The sequence below is a fragment of the Lineus longissimus genome, chromosome 7 (genome assembly GCF_910592395.1).
Source record: "Lineus longissimus chromosome 7, tnLinLong1.2, whole genome shotgun sequence".
Taxonomy (NCBI): domain Eukaryota; kingdom Metazoa; phylum Nemertea; class Pilidiophora; order Heteronemertea; family Lineidae; genus Lineus; species Lineus longissimus.
Window position 1 is genome coordinate 11,210,540 of NC_088314.1, and position 14,632 is coordinate 11,225,171.

Sequence of the window (14,632 nt, forward strand, 5' to 3'; positions counted from 1 at the left end):
GATCACTGGTTTCGTGTAAATGGCCCTCACGTGTCTGCATAGGTTATGGTATTCCAACCACTTCAAGCACTTGGGTTGGTACCAAAATTATTAAAGGACCTCAGGCATTATTAACCCTTTGGCTCCCGAGGCCTATGTAACGCGATGTACCGAGATTTTTTACCAGTTTTATGCAAAATAACGTAAAAATACTTTTAAATATTGTACCTCCTTCATTATGCATCCTTGATTTAAAGTCATAGTTCCACCTATCATAAAACCCCGTTTTTTCAAGACCCGTGTCTTCGCTGTGTGTCAAAAAACCCGCGGCGCACTTACACCTATCAGTTGTGTTAGATAATGGTTAATAGCCCCGGCGACAGGTGTGCTGTAGGTAGGGAGCTCTCCTATGTTTCTTTCCCGATGGAGGGGAATTTCGCATGCGCAATACCGAGGCAACTACACCGCGCCATCTGTCGTCGGATCTTAGAACTTGCAATTGCCATGTCTATTCAGATTCCACCTATCAAAAAACCCGTGTTGAACACGGGTCTAAATTAGCCCCCGATTAGCCCCATCGAGCTCGATGGGGCTAATAGACACGGGGATTTGACACACGGGTCTATTTAGACACGGCAATTCATAGGTGTAAGCGCAAAAGACACGGGGATTTGATAGGTGGAAGTACGATTAATAAAACCATACATTTTTGTAAAGCTGATTACCTTGGCTATCAATTGGCGTTGTTTCTGGGTATCAATTGGGTAAGAGGTAATCAATAATCAGTAATAATCAATATTTTTTGATTGATTTTGCTCTAATTGATTGATTTTTCTGATTTGAACAAAGTATATGGAACTGTAATTGATGCAGTTACAACCTGTTAATGATCAACGTAACTTGATTGATAACCTTTGACTATTGTCTATTACTGATTGATCGAATAATACAACATAATATTAATTTATATGCTAATCAGTTCTTGTACTGTGACGCTGCACAAGCGCCAATCAAACTGCACCGCCCTCTGCAAACTATGAATGAAACTAAATCTAGTCTTCTGCAGATCACCAGGGACACGAATACACTGTACAATAGCGTCTAACGTGTACCGAGAGTTCTGTACTAAAGCATTAGTATAGGGACGATATATCGTACCTCCTACGCGAGACAAAATACAGGGACGATATATCGTCCCCTCTAGGGAGGCAAGGGGTTAAGGGCAATATTACCCAGCTGTCCGCTGCCCAGTCACCCCCTGTTCTACATAAGTAGTTTCCATCAACAAATTGCACAAAAACAGGAAAAATTCCAAAGACTGAATTATCGCGCCTTTCTGATGTTGATCCCATTTAGCTCTCCAAGCAGTGACCCTTTTCACGTGGAACAGTGCACTAGTAAGGCGTTTCCTGGAGTTAGGACCTACCCTGTGACGTCTTGGTACTGATATTATGGCGGGAAAGGTATTTCGTGCCAGGACTTGTGCTACTAGAAATAATGAATAACAGGTTTTTCTACTATCTGAGAGCTGAAACAAAATGGCTAAAGCATCAAACATGATTGGAGATTGGAAAAATAGTTTAAAGGTGAACCATAGGAAGAACAAAAATACTGCAATAACAAGAGCAACGCAGGGCGTAGCATATGCCCCGGTGAGCACATTGAGTTGGTGTATTAGGAAAGTGAAGTGTTTTTCAGACAACCCCGGGCAGCTGGTGTCATAGCTGACTGGGTTTAGTTGACATCGTGAAAGAGTTATTGGTCTGTAATGCCCACTGTACACGTTATCTTTTTCTACCCACATAAAAAGTTACATGGTTATTACTCAAAGCATTCTCGTTAAAATGAGCGGAAACGAAAAGTTTACAGGCGCCTGACGCCTACCGGCTGACGGACATTGGTAAAACATATGCTTTACGCATTGGCAGGGGCATAACAAGCTGCCTATTACTTTAGTGTCACACTCCACCAAAAAACATCGATGAAACCCCAGTAAAAACAGTAGTAGTAGAAGATTCAGCAGAAAGCATCTAAAATTGTTTGGGTAGACACCTGCGATATAAATTAAAACTGACCACATTCAGCATTTAAATCAACCGTTCTAGGAACAAACGTCTTGGCGCCAAAACCCGATGTTGGCGAAAATGACATAATATCATGTAAAATCCAAGGAAGACATCAAGGAATCGCCTACGAGTGAGCACCTGCAAAAATGTCAGTTGCAGCAGTAACTAGTCTAATCCAGAACGTGTGTAATCCATTTGTGATTGTGTAATTCACTATGAAATAAATCCTTAATCCAATGTTTCCGTTTCTTCCATGCACCGACACTGCCTCAAGAACATCCGCCTCAATTTTGTTAAGTCCCTCGCATTGTTGTACTAAACAAATCATAGCCTGGAAAATCAAATTATAAAATTTCATCTATGATGTGATGATAATGCTTTACTTTGATAACAAATTAAGTGTATAATAAGAATGCAGTGGACAATCAAGTGACATATTTTCGTGTTTCCCAACAAAATCAGCCCAAATAACGATAATAACAAGGAATTTTATATGGCGCTTTAAAAGAGCTTTCATTACCCAGCCTATCCAGAAGGTAAGAGTTACAAAGTGGCACATGCCGGGTATCGAACCCAGGACCTCCCGATCACAATGTTGATGCTTAAAACGTTGTGCCACTGCGTTCCTCTGAGCACAAATTATTCCATATGCCTGAAAATGTACCCATCTCTGTACGTAGGTTTTTTATTGCTTCATGACTATCCACAGGACAATGCATGAAGTGATTCAAAATCATCTCTAGGCACTGTATTTGGTTGCAGCCGGTCAGTTTAACCCAATTCGCTTCAAGTTTCTCGCCTGTCATGTGCTGTACTTTCATGGAGAGATACCATCAATAAGGCTGACCATTTGTCAAATTTCAGACCCACCTCTGGCTCACAGACATTCATCATGGTTTTCATCTCTGTCTGCGGCAACTCATCCTACAAGAAGTTTATGATGGCCTCAATATGAAATAACATAACATTTGTCAAATGAAAGTTATCTAATTGCTGTTTGCTGTGCAGATTGTCCACGACGAAGTCGGAAGATGAAATGATGGAGAAGACATGAATGGTTAAAAGGCAATTTAAAAATTGCATGTTTCTTACCTCCCAGTCCAAGATTGTTGTAAAGCTCTTCTGGCATCTTACGAAAGGTTTCTTTACACATGTTTATCACACACTCTGCAAAAAATAACAATTTGAATCCTTTGAAAACATTTCGACAATCATATTCATCATAAAGACATAAGAAACATTTCTGCGACTGTCTAAGTGCAGACAATGACAGTCAAACCTTTTTTGCCTTTACATACATGTAGCACGAGAAGTAAAAAGCTTTATGGACTGAATGATGCAGGAGCTGAGCTTGTGTATGAAGTTAAACTTCATACATCATACAGTATGAATTTTAAGAAAAGAAGTTTGACCCAGCACAAAGCCCAACTCAGAGTCAGATGAAAAAAAGATTTTATTCTGTTTTAACTCTTTAAATCCTTGAAATTTTTTTTGTGTTTCCCAGTATTTCAGCAATTTTCACCCCAAACGACCTCCAAATGCCCCCCCCCCCCCCATGTACAAGACAGCTAATTAATTTCACTAGTATTATTTCATCAAACGGATGAAAACAAGTATATTGCACCACCATATCCCTAAACCGCCCGAAAACCAGCCTTAGTTTCATGATGGCGATGGTGTTGCTTGAGATTAGGTACATACTGGCAGGCAGCTAGGCTAGGAAACTAGACAAAAATGAGTGGCCGAATATCGGCCGGTTAGGATATAAAGGGTCAAATATCATATGCCAAAAAATGACAAGCAGTTTTTTAAAAAAAACGACCGATGCCATGACTTTCAATTCCAAGCGATAACAGATCAATTAAATCAAAAATTTGTATTGAAAAAGTTTGACCATCCAGTCCACTCGTTTACACTCCATCATCCATATCCCAAAAACGATGCGGACAAATAATTTATCATGAATGGACAACAGTAGTAACAGTATTTTATTGTAAAATAAAAGGCTGTTAGTAAATACTTACGGATTTTACATTCTTCAAAACACTGACTGACTGAGTGTGGGCACAAGTGGCATTAAAAACCCCAGGGGTGGCACGGAGGGCCTGCAATGCCACATTTAAAAAACATGAGTTACCAAGATTTGGTAACCCAATGCAATCATAATCTACAAAACAAAAAGAAATACATGTATAAAGTGGTAGAAAAAAAAATTTTCAACTGATTTGAAACATATCTTAAACGATATGTGCTGGAGGTGCCGACCCTCTTTCATGCTGTCATTGCCATGGTGATGCTGGCCGATGCTATTGCGTCCCGTCAATCAAATATCCTTAAAAAAATTGTATGACAAATAGTAAAACATCTTGACAGTGCATCATGCTGTGCACACGTGCTACCCGCTGACCCGAGTGACCGACTTTCGAATGTGGTCTCGAGCCAATGTGCATCCTTTTTTGTGAAGATCTATTGTAAACATGGTTTGTTTTGGCGACCCTAGGTGGTGCCGGCGTATCTGGCAATACTGCAAAGGTCCTATAAATAGACGAATTCGAAGAAGTTTGTTTTGGTGCTGACAAGAGCGTGGTGTCCCTAGGCATTGTCCAAAGTCAGCTAAGGCCTTCTGACGAGTGACATGTTCTGGGTGTGTGCACTCATTGTTTAAATTGTTTTGGAGCCGATTCCTCTTCTTCAAACAGGCCTATCTGGATGAACACACTCCCTCAAGTGCATGCACACAGTCCCTTCACTGCCACAACCTTCTACCAAAATAACATTGCGCAATATTGTTTCACCACTAGGCCTACTCCTCGTTATTTCACCAGTTACGTCATTACGTTGATAGACGAATTCGAAGAAGTTTGCACTGACCCTTGAACAAAGGATCGCCGTGTCTCTCTAGGCACTGTCCGAAGTCGGCTTACTAGGCCTTCTGACGTATTCCGAGTGTGCGCATTCGATTTGTTTTGGCACCGATTCCGTCTTCGTCTATTTCTAAGTGGTGATATAGACCTAGGCCTAGTACCGATATATAGTATGCACTCCAGATCCATGACGTGTTGGCAATACAATATCATGATGAACGCACACCCAATTAACAGCCACAGAGTAAGACTGAGCTGAGAGTGACACTAGGCTTACACAGACATGATGTAGCCTGTATAGCCTGAACGCCTTTAAGTCTGCACACACTCGACAGTGTCAATGACAAACACGCCATGCATTGATTGGATGAATGATGATGCAAACGCAAAGGTCTGTACTCTGTGGTACCGGTAGACCTACGGGTAAGCGTCTTTTTCTCACAGAATCAACGAAAAAAACTTGTTCGTCTTCTACAATACTTTTCCCTAAATCATCCAGACCGTAAAGCAATAATATTTACCGATTACATGATGGCGAACAGCAATCCCAACGCTAGTATTTCGGAACAAATAAAATGAAAAGGCACAAACTACTCATGCTAGTATAACCGCGGCAAAAGCACGAAAAGCAGCGACAAGACAGTGTCCAAACGCAAGGGAAATCGTCGTTAATTTGTAAAGTACGCCCTCTCGCGGAGAACGACTGACCCCGTCTTGGCCATTCCAATGTGAGTGCCCTAACAGTCATGTCCTCCTGTTCTTGCAGGAGAACACCAACCAGCCAGAATGGGCTCGAATCCGTTATCAATGCGGTTGGTGTGCCTATCTTATAGTAGGCAAGACAAGGTACCTCACTGATAACTTGTTTCAGTTTCACAAACGCACGGTTTTGTTCATCTGACCACTGCCATGGGCAGTCTTTCCACAGTAATTTGCGCAATGGTCAGCAAATATTAGAATAGTCACGAATAAATTTCTGCACATAACCACAAGTGCCTAAAAATTATCATAGTTCCCTGACGTCCTAAGGTGGTGGTGTCTTAAAGACTGCTTGAACTTTAGATTTCGACGGCCGGACGCCATCAGCCTAGAACTGATGTCCCACAACTTCAATTTGGCTAAGGTCCAGCTCAGTTTTCTGACAATTCAACACAACACCGCGATCTCTACACCGCTCAAACACTTTGCGCAGTATTTTCAGCAACTTTTCATGACAATCTGCAAAAAGAATCATGTCGTCACACTCCATAACTACTCCTTGAATATCACCAGAAATACTTTCCATAGCCTTTTGAAAGGCATCGGAACTCGAAGCCAACCGGAAGGGGCAACGACAATAGCAGTTAGTGTCTTTTTTGTGATGAATGTGGTGAGCAACCTGGACTCAGGATGCAAATCTATCTGCCAAAATGCTATTTTGGCGTCGAGTTTGGCAAAAACTTTGGCACCTTCTAGCTTCGCCAAGATATCCTCTACCCTGGGCAAGGGGTAGGGTTCACGTATCACGGCTTTATTTGCTTCACGCAAATCACAGCATATGCGGACTTCATTTTTGTCCTTCTTAGGGACAGTGATGAGGTTCGAAATCCATTTGGACCCCTCTTCAATCCGCTCGATCACACCAATTTCAACCATTTTATCAACTTCTTTGTCAATGGCCTCATCCATTACGTATGGTTTACGACGTAGGCGCTGAGCAACTGGCTCAACACGTTAGGATCAATCATAACTTTGTGCACGAAGTCACGAATATGCCTGTTCCCTTCGAACACATCTTTCAATTCCTCTAGCAGCTTGGAGTATGGGTCACTTTCAGCGTTTTCGTTGACCTTGTTTACGCTATCCTGTCGTAGGATGTTCAGATTGAATGATGACTTTCTTCCTAGTAGCGGTTCAAGATCTTCACCATCATGTTGTTTAACATAATGTTCGCGACAAAGTACCCCAGGCATTGCAGGTCCGCACCAGCATAAGTGGACTCAGAACAGGTGTCATCAACATTTCTTATAGTCTTCATCTTTCCACTGCGACCTTTGGCATTTTTAGGTCTCGGCTTATCATGATCAGAATGATATGATGAGCCCTCACCTTTGGACCTCTTTTTCTTACGGCATTTAAATGCATAATGTCCTTTTATTTTACAGTAGGAGCATTCTGCCGACAACGCTCCACACTTGTCTGGTGTGTGGTCTGTATAACCACATCTGAAACATTCAGCGTACTACATGTAGCTGAAGTGCCTTTGCCTTTGCCAGGCTTCGATTCTACACGTAATGCCTTTTCAGCGAATTTCTTTTCGGTCATGTTCTTCGTTTCATGGCGGGCGGTTTCATCAGTTCGTGCTGGGATTATCATTTTCTCAAACGTTAACTTGTCTTGGCCTAGCAGTTTGACCCTTAGGTCATCGTTGCTGCATTTTTCTACCACTTGGTCCCGTAGGAGATCATTCTACAATGTCCCGTAGTCACAGGAACGAACGAGGTCACGCAATGCAGTGATATACTGATCGATCGTTTCATTCGGGCCCTGTGCCTGCTGTCGAAACCGGTATCTTTCCGCGATGACATTTTTCTTTGGCATGAAATATGCTTGCAATGCCGCCTTGGCATTGGTATATGTGTTCTTCTCTGGGGAGCATTGTAAATATGCGTTCAACCAAAGCCCCAATACAATGAAGCAGGGTTGCCCTACGGATTTTATCATCCTTGGCATCCAACCAGGTGGCAACTTCGTAGATCTCGAATGCCTCTACCCACTGCTGCCACTCAGTGGCCTGATCTGAAGCGTTCATATTCAGCTCTTCTGGTGCTTTTAAATTTTTAGCCATGCTTATGCAGTAAATACAAAGTCAATGTACTGTGTGGTCTATGTGATGGGTCTGGATCAACACTTTTCAAAGTTCGTTTTCTTGGGTTTCAAAAGTTCATCATGCCTCAAAAATACCTCGTATTGGTTACATAATTTCTTATATCCCATCCTCGTCGCAATGTGTTGTATAGTAGACTTTGTAGAAAGTTGATGAAGACGGATTTAATAGCATATAACAATAACATGATTGGTTTTATTTATCATTCTACTTCTGGTCTCTCAGTCTCACTTTACAGTTACATGATAGGACATACATACAGTGGTCTCACTAAGCAGTTGCGTGGTACTACACAACACATGTCTTCGGATCTTACCAACAAGATTTCGAAATGTGGTACTTGTCAAAGACGCTCTCGAAAACAACAAAAGGAACCATTGAAACCACAAGAAACTCCAACTAGATCATGGCAACAAACAGCCAGTGATTCTATTTTCACTGCAAGGACTATTTCCTAATCGTCGATGCTTATTCTGCATTCTTTGAGATTGATATGCTCGAAGACAAGCGTTGAGAAACTGTTATCAAACTTATCAAACAATCATTGACGCGACACGGCATTCCGGAATCGCTACTAACTGACAATGGTCCACAATATATCAGTCGCAAATTTCGAGAATTTAGTGACAAGTGGGGATTCTGCCACAAGACATCGACTCGCATTACCCTCGATCAAACGGTTTAGCCGAGACAACAGTTCAAACCATGAAAAACTTGTTAAAGAAAGCAAAGGAGGCAGGACAAGACCCATACCTAGCCTTGCTAACATACCGCAACACGCCGCGAAGCAACGACTTGGAGTCGCCAGCGCAATTACTCCTAGGTCGCAGACTAAGGTCACAAATACCTGTAGTCGCTGATGAACTCTTTGTAAACATCAATACTAAAACACCAGATTCCTGTTAGGGCCCACAGGGACAAACGCAAGAGGAACTACGTGCTTCTTGTGACTCCACATGCGAAGTGATCTTTATTACAACATTATTACAAGGGTGAACATATAAACCACGTGACTCCGTAAATGCATGTCATATTTCACTACAGTGAATTTGTCTACGGTGGCCTGTAAACCTAGTTTACACATCCTCCGCCCCGGCCAACTGCGCTGCAATTTTGCTTCTCGTCGCTGCCACCGAAGGGCGCTTGCTACATCTAAGTTCAGGTTCCCCGGCATCATCATATGACTTTAATTCACTTAACACAGTTTGTCTAACAGATTCTGATCTGACTTCTAACGGATACAACTTCGAAATTGCTCTGCTAGTAAAACAATTCCCACTTTTTACTTTGGCTGCTCTGACTCTACTGTCAGAGCCGAACAATAGCTCAGTTACAAGGCCTAGTTTCCAACGTGTACGGGGTATATTGTCCTCATGAACCTGTACTACGTCACCTACACTAATGATATCATCACTTGGACAATGTTTACGCACTTGGTAAGCGTGTCTCTCACGTAAGCAGCTTAGGTATTCATTCTTGAACCTTGTCACAAAATGAGTGTGCAATTGAGTGCGCTTACGTTCTGCCCTCGTAATGAAGTCAGCAGTCCCAACTTGTGACCAATCAAGGTCAGTTTCATCAACCAACTCATGTGGCAACTCATCAGTCTCGTAGCCAAACAATAGCATTGAAGGTGTCAGAGGTTTGGGATCTTCTATTGATCCACTTGCATACCTCAATAGCATATTGTTCAGGACGGACTGAACCTCTTTGATCAATGTGTACATTTCTTCAAAACTAATCAATCCCCGGCCTAACACTTTCCTAAGTACTGACTTCATTACGCCTATGAGACGTTCCCAAGAACCTCCCCACCAGGGGGACTGTACCGGTATGAAATCAAATCTAATGCACTTTGCAATAAAATGCTCTTGCACTTCTGAACTCGCCACACGCCTTAATAACTTTTCGATTTCACTACTTCCCGACTTGAAATTGGCTGCGTTGTCGGAGAAGCACCTATCTGGAACAACATAAGTGCCACAATGCCTTCTGAATGCTTTGATGAACGAATCGGCGCTCAAATCATTGACCAGTTCAAGGTTTACACCTCTAGTTCCTAAACATGTAAATAAACACACGTAAACTTTGAACACATGTCCATCGCGATCTTTCACTAGAAGATGTCCCGTGAAGTCCATACCAATGTTACTAAACGCTTTGGTCGCATCAATACGGTATTCGGGTAGATCAGGGCTCTGTGGTAACCGGTACGCAGTGCCTGTAACACGTTTACAGATTACACATGATTTCAACACTGACCTAACCTCTGCACGCGTTGCAGTAATCCAATACCGTTTCCGCACAGCAACTACGGTTGAACCTAATCCAGCATGAAGAACGCGCGCATGCGCTCTTTTGATCACAAGTCTAGTAAAGTGACATTTCCGAGGTAACAACACAGGTTTACGCGCATTACTGTCTAGTGACACAGCATTACCTAATCTCCCCGCGCCACGAAGAACACCTTTTGTGTCTAGCACAATATTCAACTGTTGCACAATACACGGAATACGTCCGCTTGGTTTGTCCTGATTTAAGTAATCCAAGGCCTCAGAAAAATATGAACACTGAACTGCTTTCACCCAAAGAGTTTCGGCCTGTTCCATTTCTCCTACGGTTGTGTGTTGTGTCTCCTGGCTAATGCGTGCGAATCTCAGAACGTAGACAGTAACATGTAATAGTTGCTCGAGATTATCGAATCTACTGATGTCGATCACTTTACTTATATCCATTGTGATGTGAGGTGGGTCAGACGTGTCAATTTCAATAGCAGCGGCAAGCAATTTTTCTGAATTAAATCCAGACTTCCACAGGTCCCATTGTTCCTGGGTCGCAAGCCAATCTGGACCCGAGTTCCATAGACTAGAAGCTATCAAATGCTTAACGTCACAACTGTGTGATATCAAATCCGCAGGATTATCGCCACTTCCGACATGTCGCCAATCACTGACGTCACTCAACTTATGAATTGTATCAACTTTCATGGCAATCGTACATTTCAATGTCTTATCAGAGTTTACCCAATGCAGCGCTATTTATGAGTCTGACCAGAAATGCACTGCCACCTGCTGGTAACAAGATTCCAACACCGCCATCAAATTACGAGTATACTTCGCACAAAGTACCATTGCGCTTAATTCCAACTGAGGAGTGGTCATCTTCGACTTTGGGCCAACAATCTTGCCCTTGGAGCCAAGAAATGTGACAGTTGACCCCTGTTTTATGAAAGCTACAGTCCCAATAGCTGCAGGTGTCGCATCCGAAAAGCTATGTATTTGCACTGGTAGATATTTGTCCATGCCATAATAACGAGGTTGTTCAATCTCATGAACCTGTTCTAAATCTCTCAAGATCGGAAACCACACTTTAGTTTCCTTGATCGGTAAAGCAGTGTCCCAATCATACTTCTGACACCAGAGCTGAGCTATGAATTGTCTGGCTCTAATTATCACCGGAGTTACAAGTCCCAACGGATCAAAATGTGAAGCAGCCACTGACAATACGTGACGTTTTGTGACGTCACGGCAAGTGTTTATCAGTCCCTTTTTGGGAAATCCCAGACGATCAGTCACTGAATTCCAAACGAGTCCCAAAACACTGACGGTTTTCTCCTTCATTTGTGTACCTTCAAGTTCAAGAATTCTATTCAGTTCTGGCAAATTGCTTAACCACTGGCGAAGATTGAAACCTCCCTGTTTCATTATTGCGCGTGCGTTGTAGTAGTAATTGACTGCCTCGTTATCTTGATCAACACTGGTCAGTGGATTATCCATGTATAACTTCCTTGTCAGATCGATTGCAACATCACACTCATACTTCGCTAAATGTTTTTCTAATACAATGCCCAAAGAGAAAGGCGATGAAGTATGACCGAACACTACGGTGGTGTAGCGGTACGCAATAATGTCCTTGGTTAGGTCGTTGTCGCGAAACCACAAGAATTTCACATAATTCCTGTTTTTGAGCACAAAAAAATGTGGCATGTAATGTGAATGTTCTTCGTCCCAGGGATTACCCTTGAGTTCCTCTACGTAGCATTTATCCATGTGTTCTTTCATGACCTTGCAATAAGCGTTCATTAACCCTGTTTTCTGCAAACGTTCAACAATCTGATCTAAACGACGTCTGCACAATCGTAGATTGGATGGCAATTCCCCATGGTCCTCTTTCCACAGTAGAGGCACCGAGTATTTCCCATCCTGAAATTCGATCTTTTCACTATATGCTGCCTTAAAGTTCTCATCTACGCCACCTACGTCATCAGTGACGTCAGTGACACCCACTTCACTACACCGAAAATATGTCAACAACCGATTGTCTAAATCCGTGTTGGACAACGCTCCACAAAGGTCCACATCTCCCGGTTGAGTTCCGCAGAAACACATTATGGGTCTGATATCAGCTGCCACAATCGGCCTATCCTTATGAACTGGTCCTAACAACAATGCACCGAGATTTGACTTATGCACTGTTGGGCCATTGCCATCAATGGTCTCTCCTTTCATAAACTGCCAAGAATTGTCAGCACCGATCAGCACATCCACAACAAATGGCTCTCCACGAAAGTCATCTGCTAACTCGAAACCTCGAATGGGTGGTAGTGACTTAGCCTTACACCAACCACGTTGGCTGATGGGTGCAACTATCTCCCGTGAGATCAACAATGGAACACGTGTCATTCCATCAGACGTCATTATCCCTACTGTTGCCAAACCATAGCGATCCTTCGTATAACACTGAAATCCGTGAATTCCGAGATCAATATAACCCCTAGGCTGGATGCCAAGTAATAACGCGACATCCTGACGCATGTAACTTAACATTGAACCCTCGTCCATGAAGATTCGAACCTCTACCTGCGTACCATTGTAGTCCATTTTAGCCCTGGCCGTTTTCACCAACACTGGGTTATCAGCTATGATCGATGACGTAACAATATTCGCGTATGAATCACTTTCCACCAACGTATCCATACCGGCACTCGTAGATTTATTCTGAACCAAACTGCAGCACGACATCGGTCCTGGCGTTTCCTGGGCCGATTGCGTAATCTCCGTGATCGAATTTCTATTCCCACGACTATACCGTTTTCTTGACTGAGCACGATACCGTGAACGATTTCCGAAATCGATTCTATGCAGTGACGTATGATGTAGTCCACAGCAAGATGAACACTGTAGCGAACTTGTACATTTCCTAGAAAAGTGTCCTGGCAACAAACACAATCGGCATAGTCCTTTTGCAAACACCAAATCACGTTTCTGTTTTGCAGAAAGATTACATTTTTCTGGTTGGTGTTTCGGTGAACCACAAATTTCGCAGTTACTGGTGTGTGCCATAAATGCATCTACAGATGAATTTGGTAGCTTTTGACAGATTTCAAAAGTTCTCCTCTCTGTAATATCAAAATCCTCAGTCTGTGTTTCACAACGTTCGACCTGGCGCTTTAACCCGTCAGTGAATGTCTTAAGATTGTACACATCTGTCCTGTCAAGATCAGCCATGTTTCCCCAAATAACAGCAGGTGGTTTTTCCTCGAGAATAGGTACAATTATTCCAGCTGCTCTATCAACGTCAACCTTTAGTGTTTCCAAACTCCGCAGGTCCGTCATTACTTGATTATAAAACGAGCGAAGTGCAGCTCCGGACATGTTTGGGTTCCTCAAATGAAACAGTCGCAACACGTGCGCACGAATGATTTTTCGGTCTTTTCCGAAGGTTTCTAGCAATGTTTTCTTGAGAATCACGTAATTCGCTGCTGAGGGTATGAGTGATCGAACAGAGTCCAAAGCTTCACCTTCTAACAAACTGTATAGGTAATCAAAACGATTTGTACCAGAAATGTTCGAATTTTTGTCGATTTCCGCTGTGTATCGTTCCCAGAATGGCAGTCAATCAGTAAGGTTACCATTGAAAGTCGGAAGCGTTAATTTTGGTAACTTTGAAGTAGCCACTAGACCTTTTGGCACTGATACTACTGGTTTATCCATTGTTGACTTGAATTTAGCTAAAAAGTTCTTGGCTTTAACGATATTCATCTGATTATCGACGGACTTTTCACAAAAGCATCCTCGGCATCTCTAGCAGCATCACCTTCGTCGATACTAACAAGATTAAATTCGATATTCTTATTCAGCTCCTTGATATCCGAAAAATTCTCCTCGAGGACTGCCAAAATCGTTTGAACATTCACTATCTGTTCCAGTGTCGGGTGGTCTTTAGAAAGGATATCGGAAATCCTGTTCACTAACCGTGTGAAGTTGCGTCGTTTGTTCGTCCTCTGCTGTTTCATTGTCTGCACGAGTTCTTTTGGTTCGACTCCTGGTTCTCCCTTGGGGTTGCTCATGTTGAAAGGCTAACGAGAAAGCTGGTCACGGCACCAATTTGTAAACATCAATACTAAAACACCAGATTCGCCATACCAACCGCTATTGCCGGGAGACAACGTGCGCATCCAAAACGGAAAAGTTTGGAAACCAGCAGAAGTAGTTGGCAGAACAGACCAATCCAGATCCTACAACGTCAAGACAGCGAATGGAAACGTCCTCAGAAGGAACAGGAGCCACCTCAAGAAGATTCCAGACAACAGTGTTAGAACTGCAGATGAACAGTTTCCAATACCAATTGATAACAGTGGTCACAATCAGACCGACAATCAGAACATTCATATTCCACCAGTTGTTCATGTTGAAACCAGACGACCAGTTGTAACTAGGTCAGGTCGGGCAGTTAAACCAAATAGTAGATACAAAGACTATGTGAAGTAGACAGTCAAGTTTATTGTTCAAATGCTCACCCAACTATTTAAAGAGTCAGGACTGTGTGTATAATAGGTCACAGGACTATAATACTTT

At 42.6% G+C, this 14,632-nt stretch overlaps 1 protein-coding gene across 2 annotated transcripts in view; it reads right to left on the minus strand.

The window, feature by feature from the left end:
- Window positions 1-924: 924 nt before the first annotated feature.
- The window catches only part of LOC135491404 (replication initiator 1-like), a 109,330-nt gene continuing 95,622 nt past the window's right edge, over window positions 925-14,632 (minus strand). Inside the window, exons 4-6 of one of the 2 annotated variants that reach the window (XM_064777256.1) lie at window positions 3,138-3,212; window positions 2,916-2,969; window positions 925-2,376 (exon numbers count right to left, since the gene is read on the minus strand). In XM_064777256.1, coding sequence (XP_064633326.1) covers window positions 2,965-2,969; window positions 3,138-3,212 — 80 coding nt within the window. In that variant the 3' untranslated portion in view covers window positions 925-2,376; window positions 2,916-2,964. The remainder of the gene's footprint in view (window positions 2,377-2,915; window positions 2,970-3,137; window positions 3,213-14,632) is intronic. The other variant, XM_064777255.1, reaches the window with a different exon arrangement.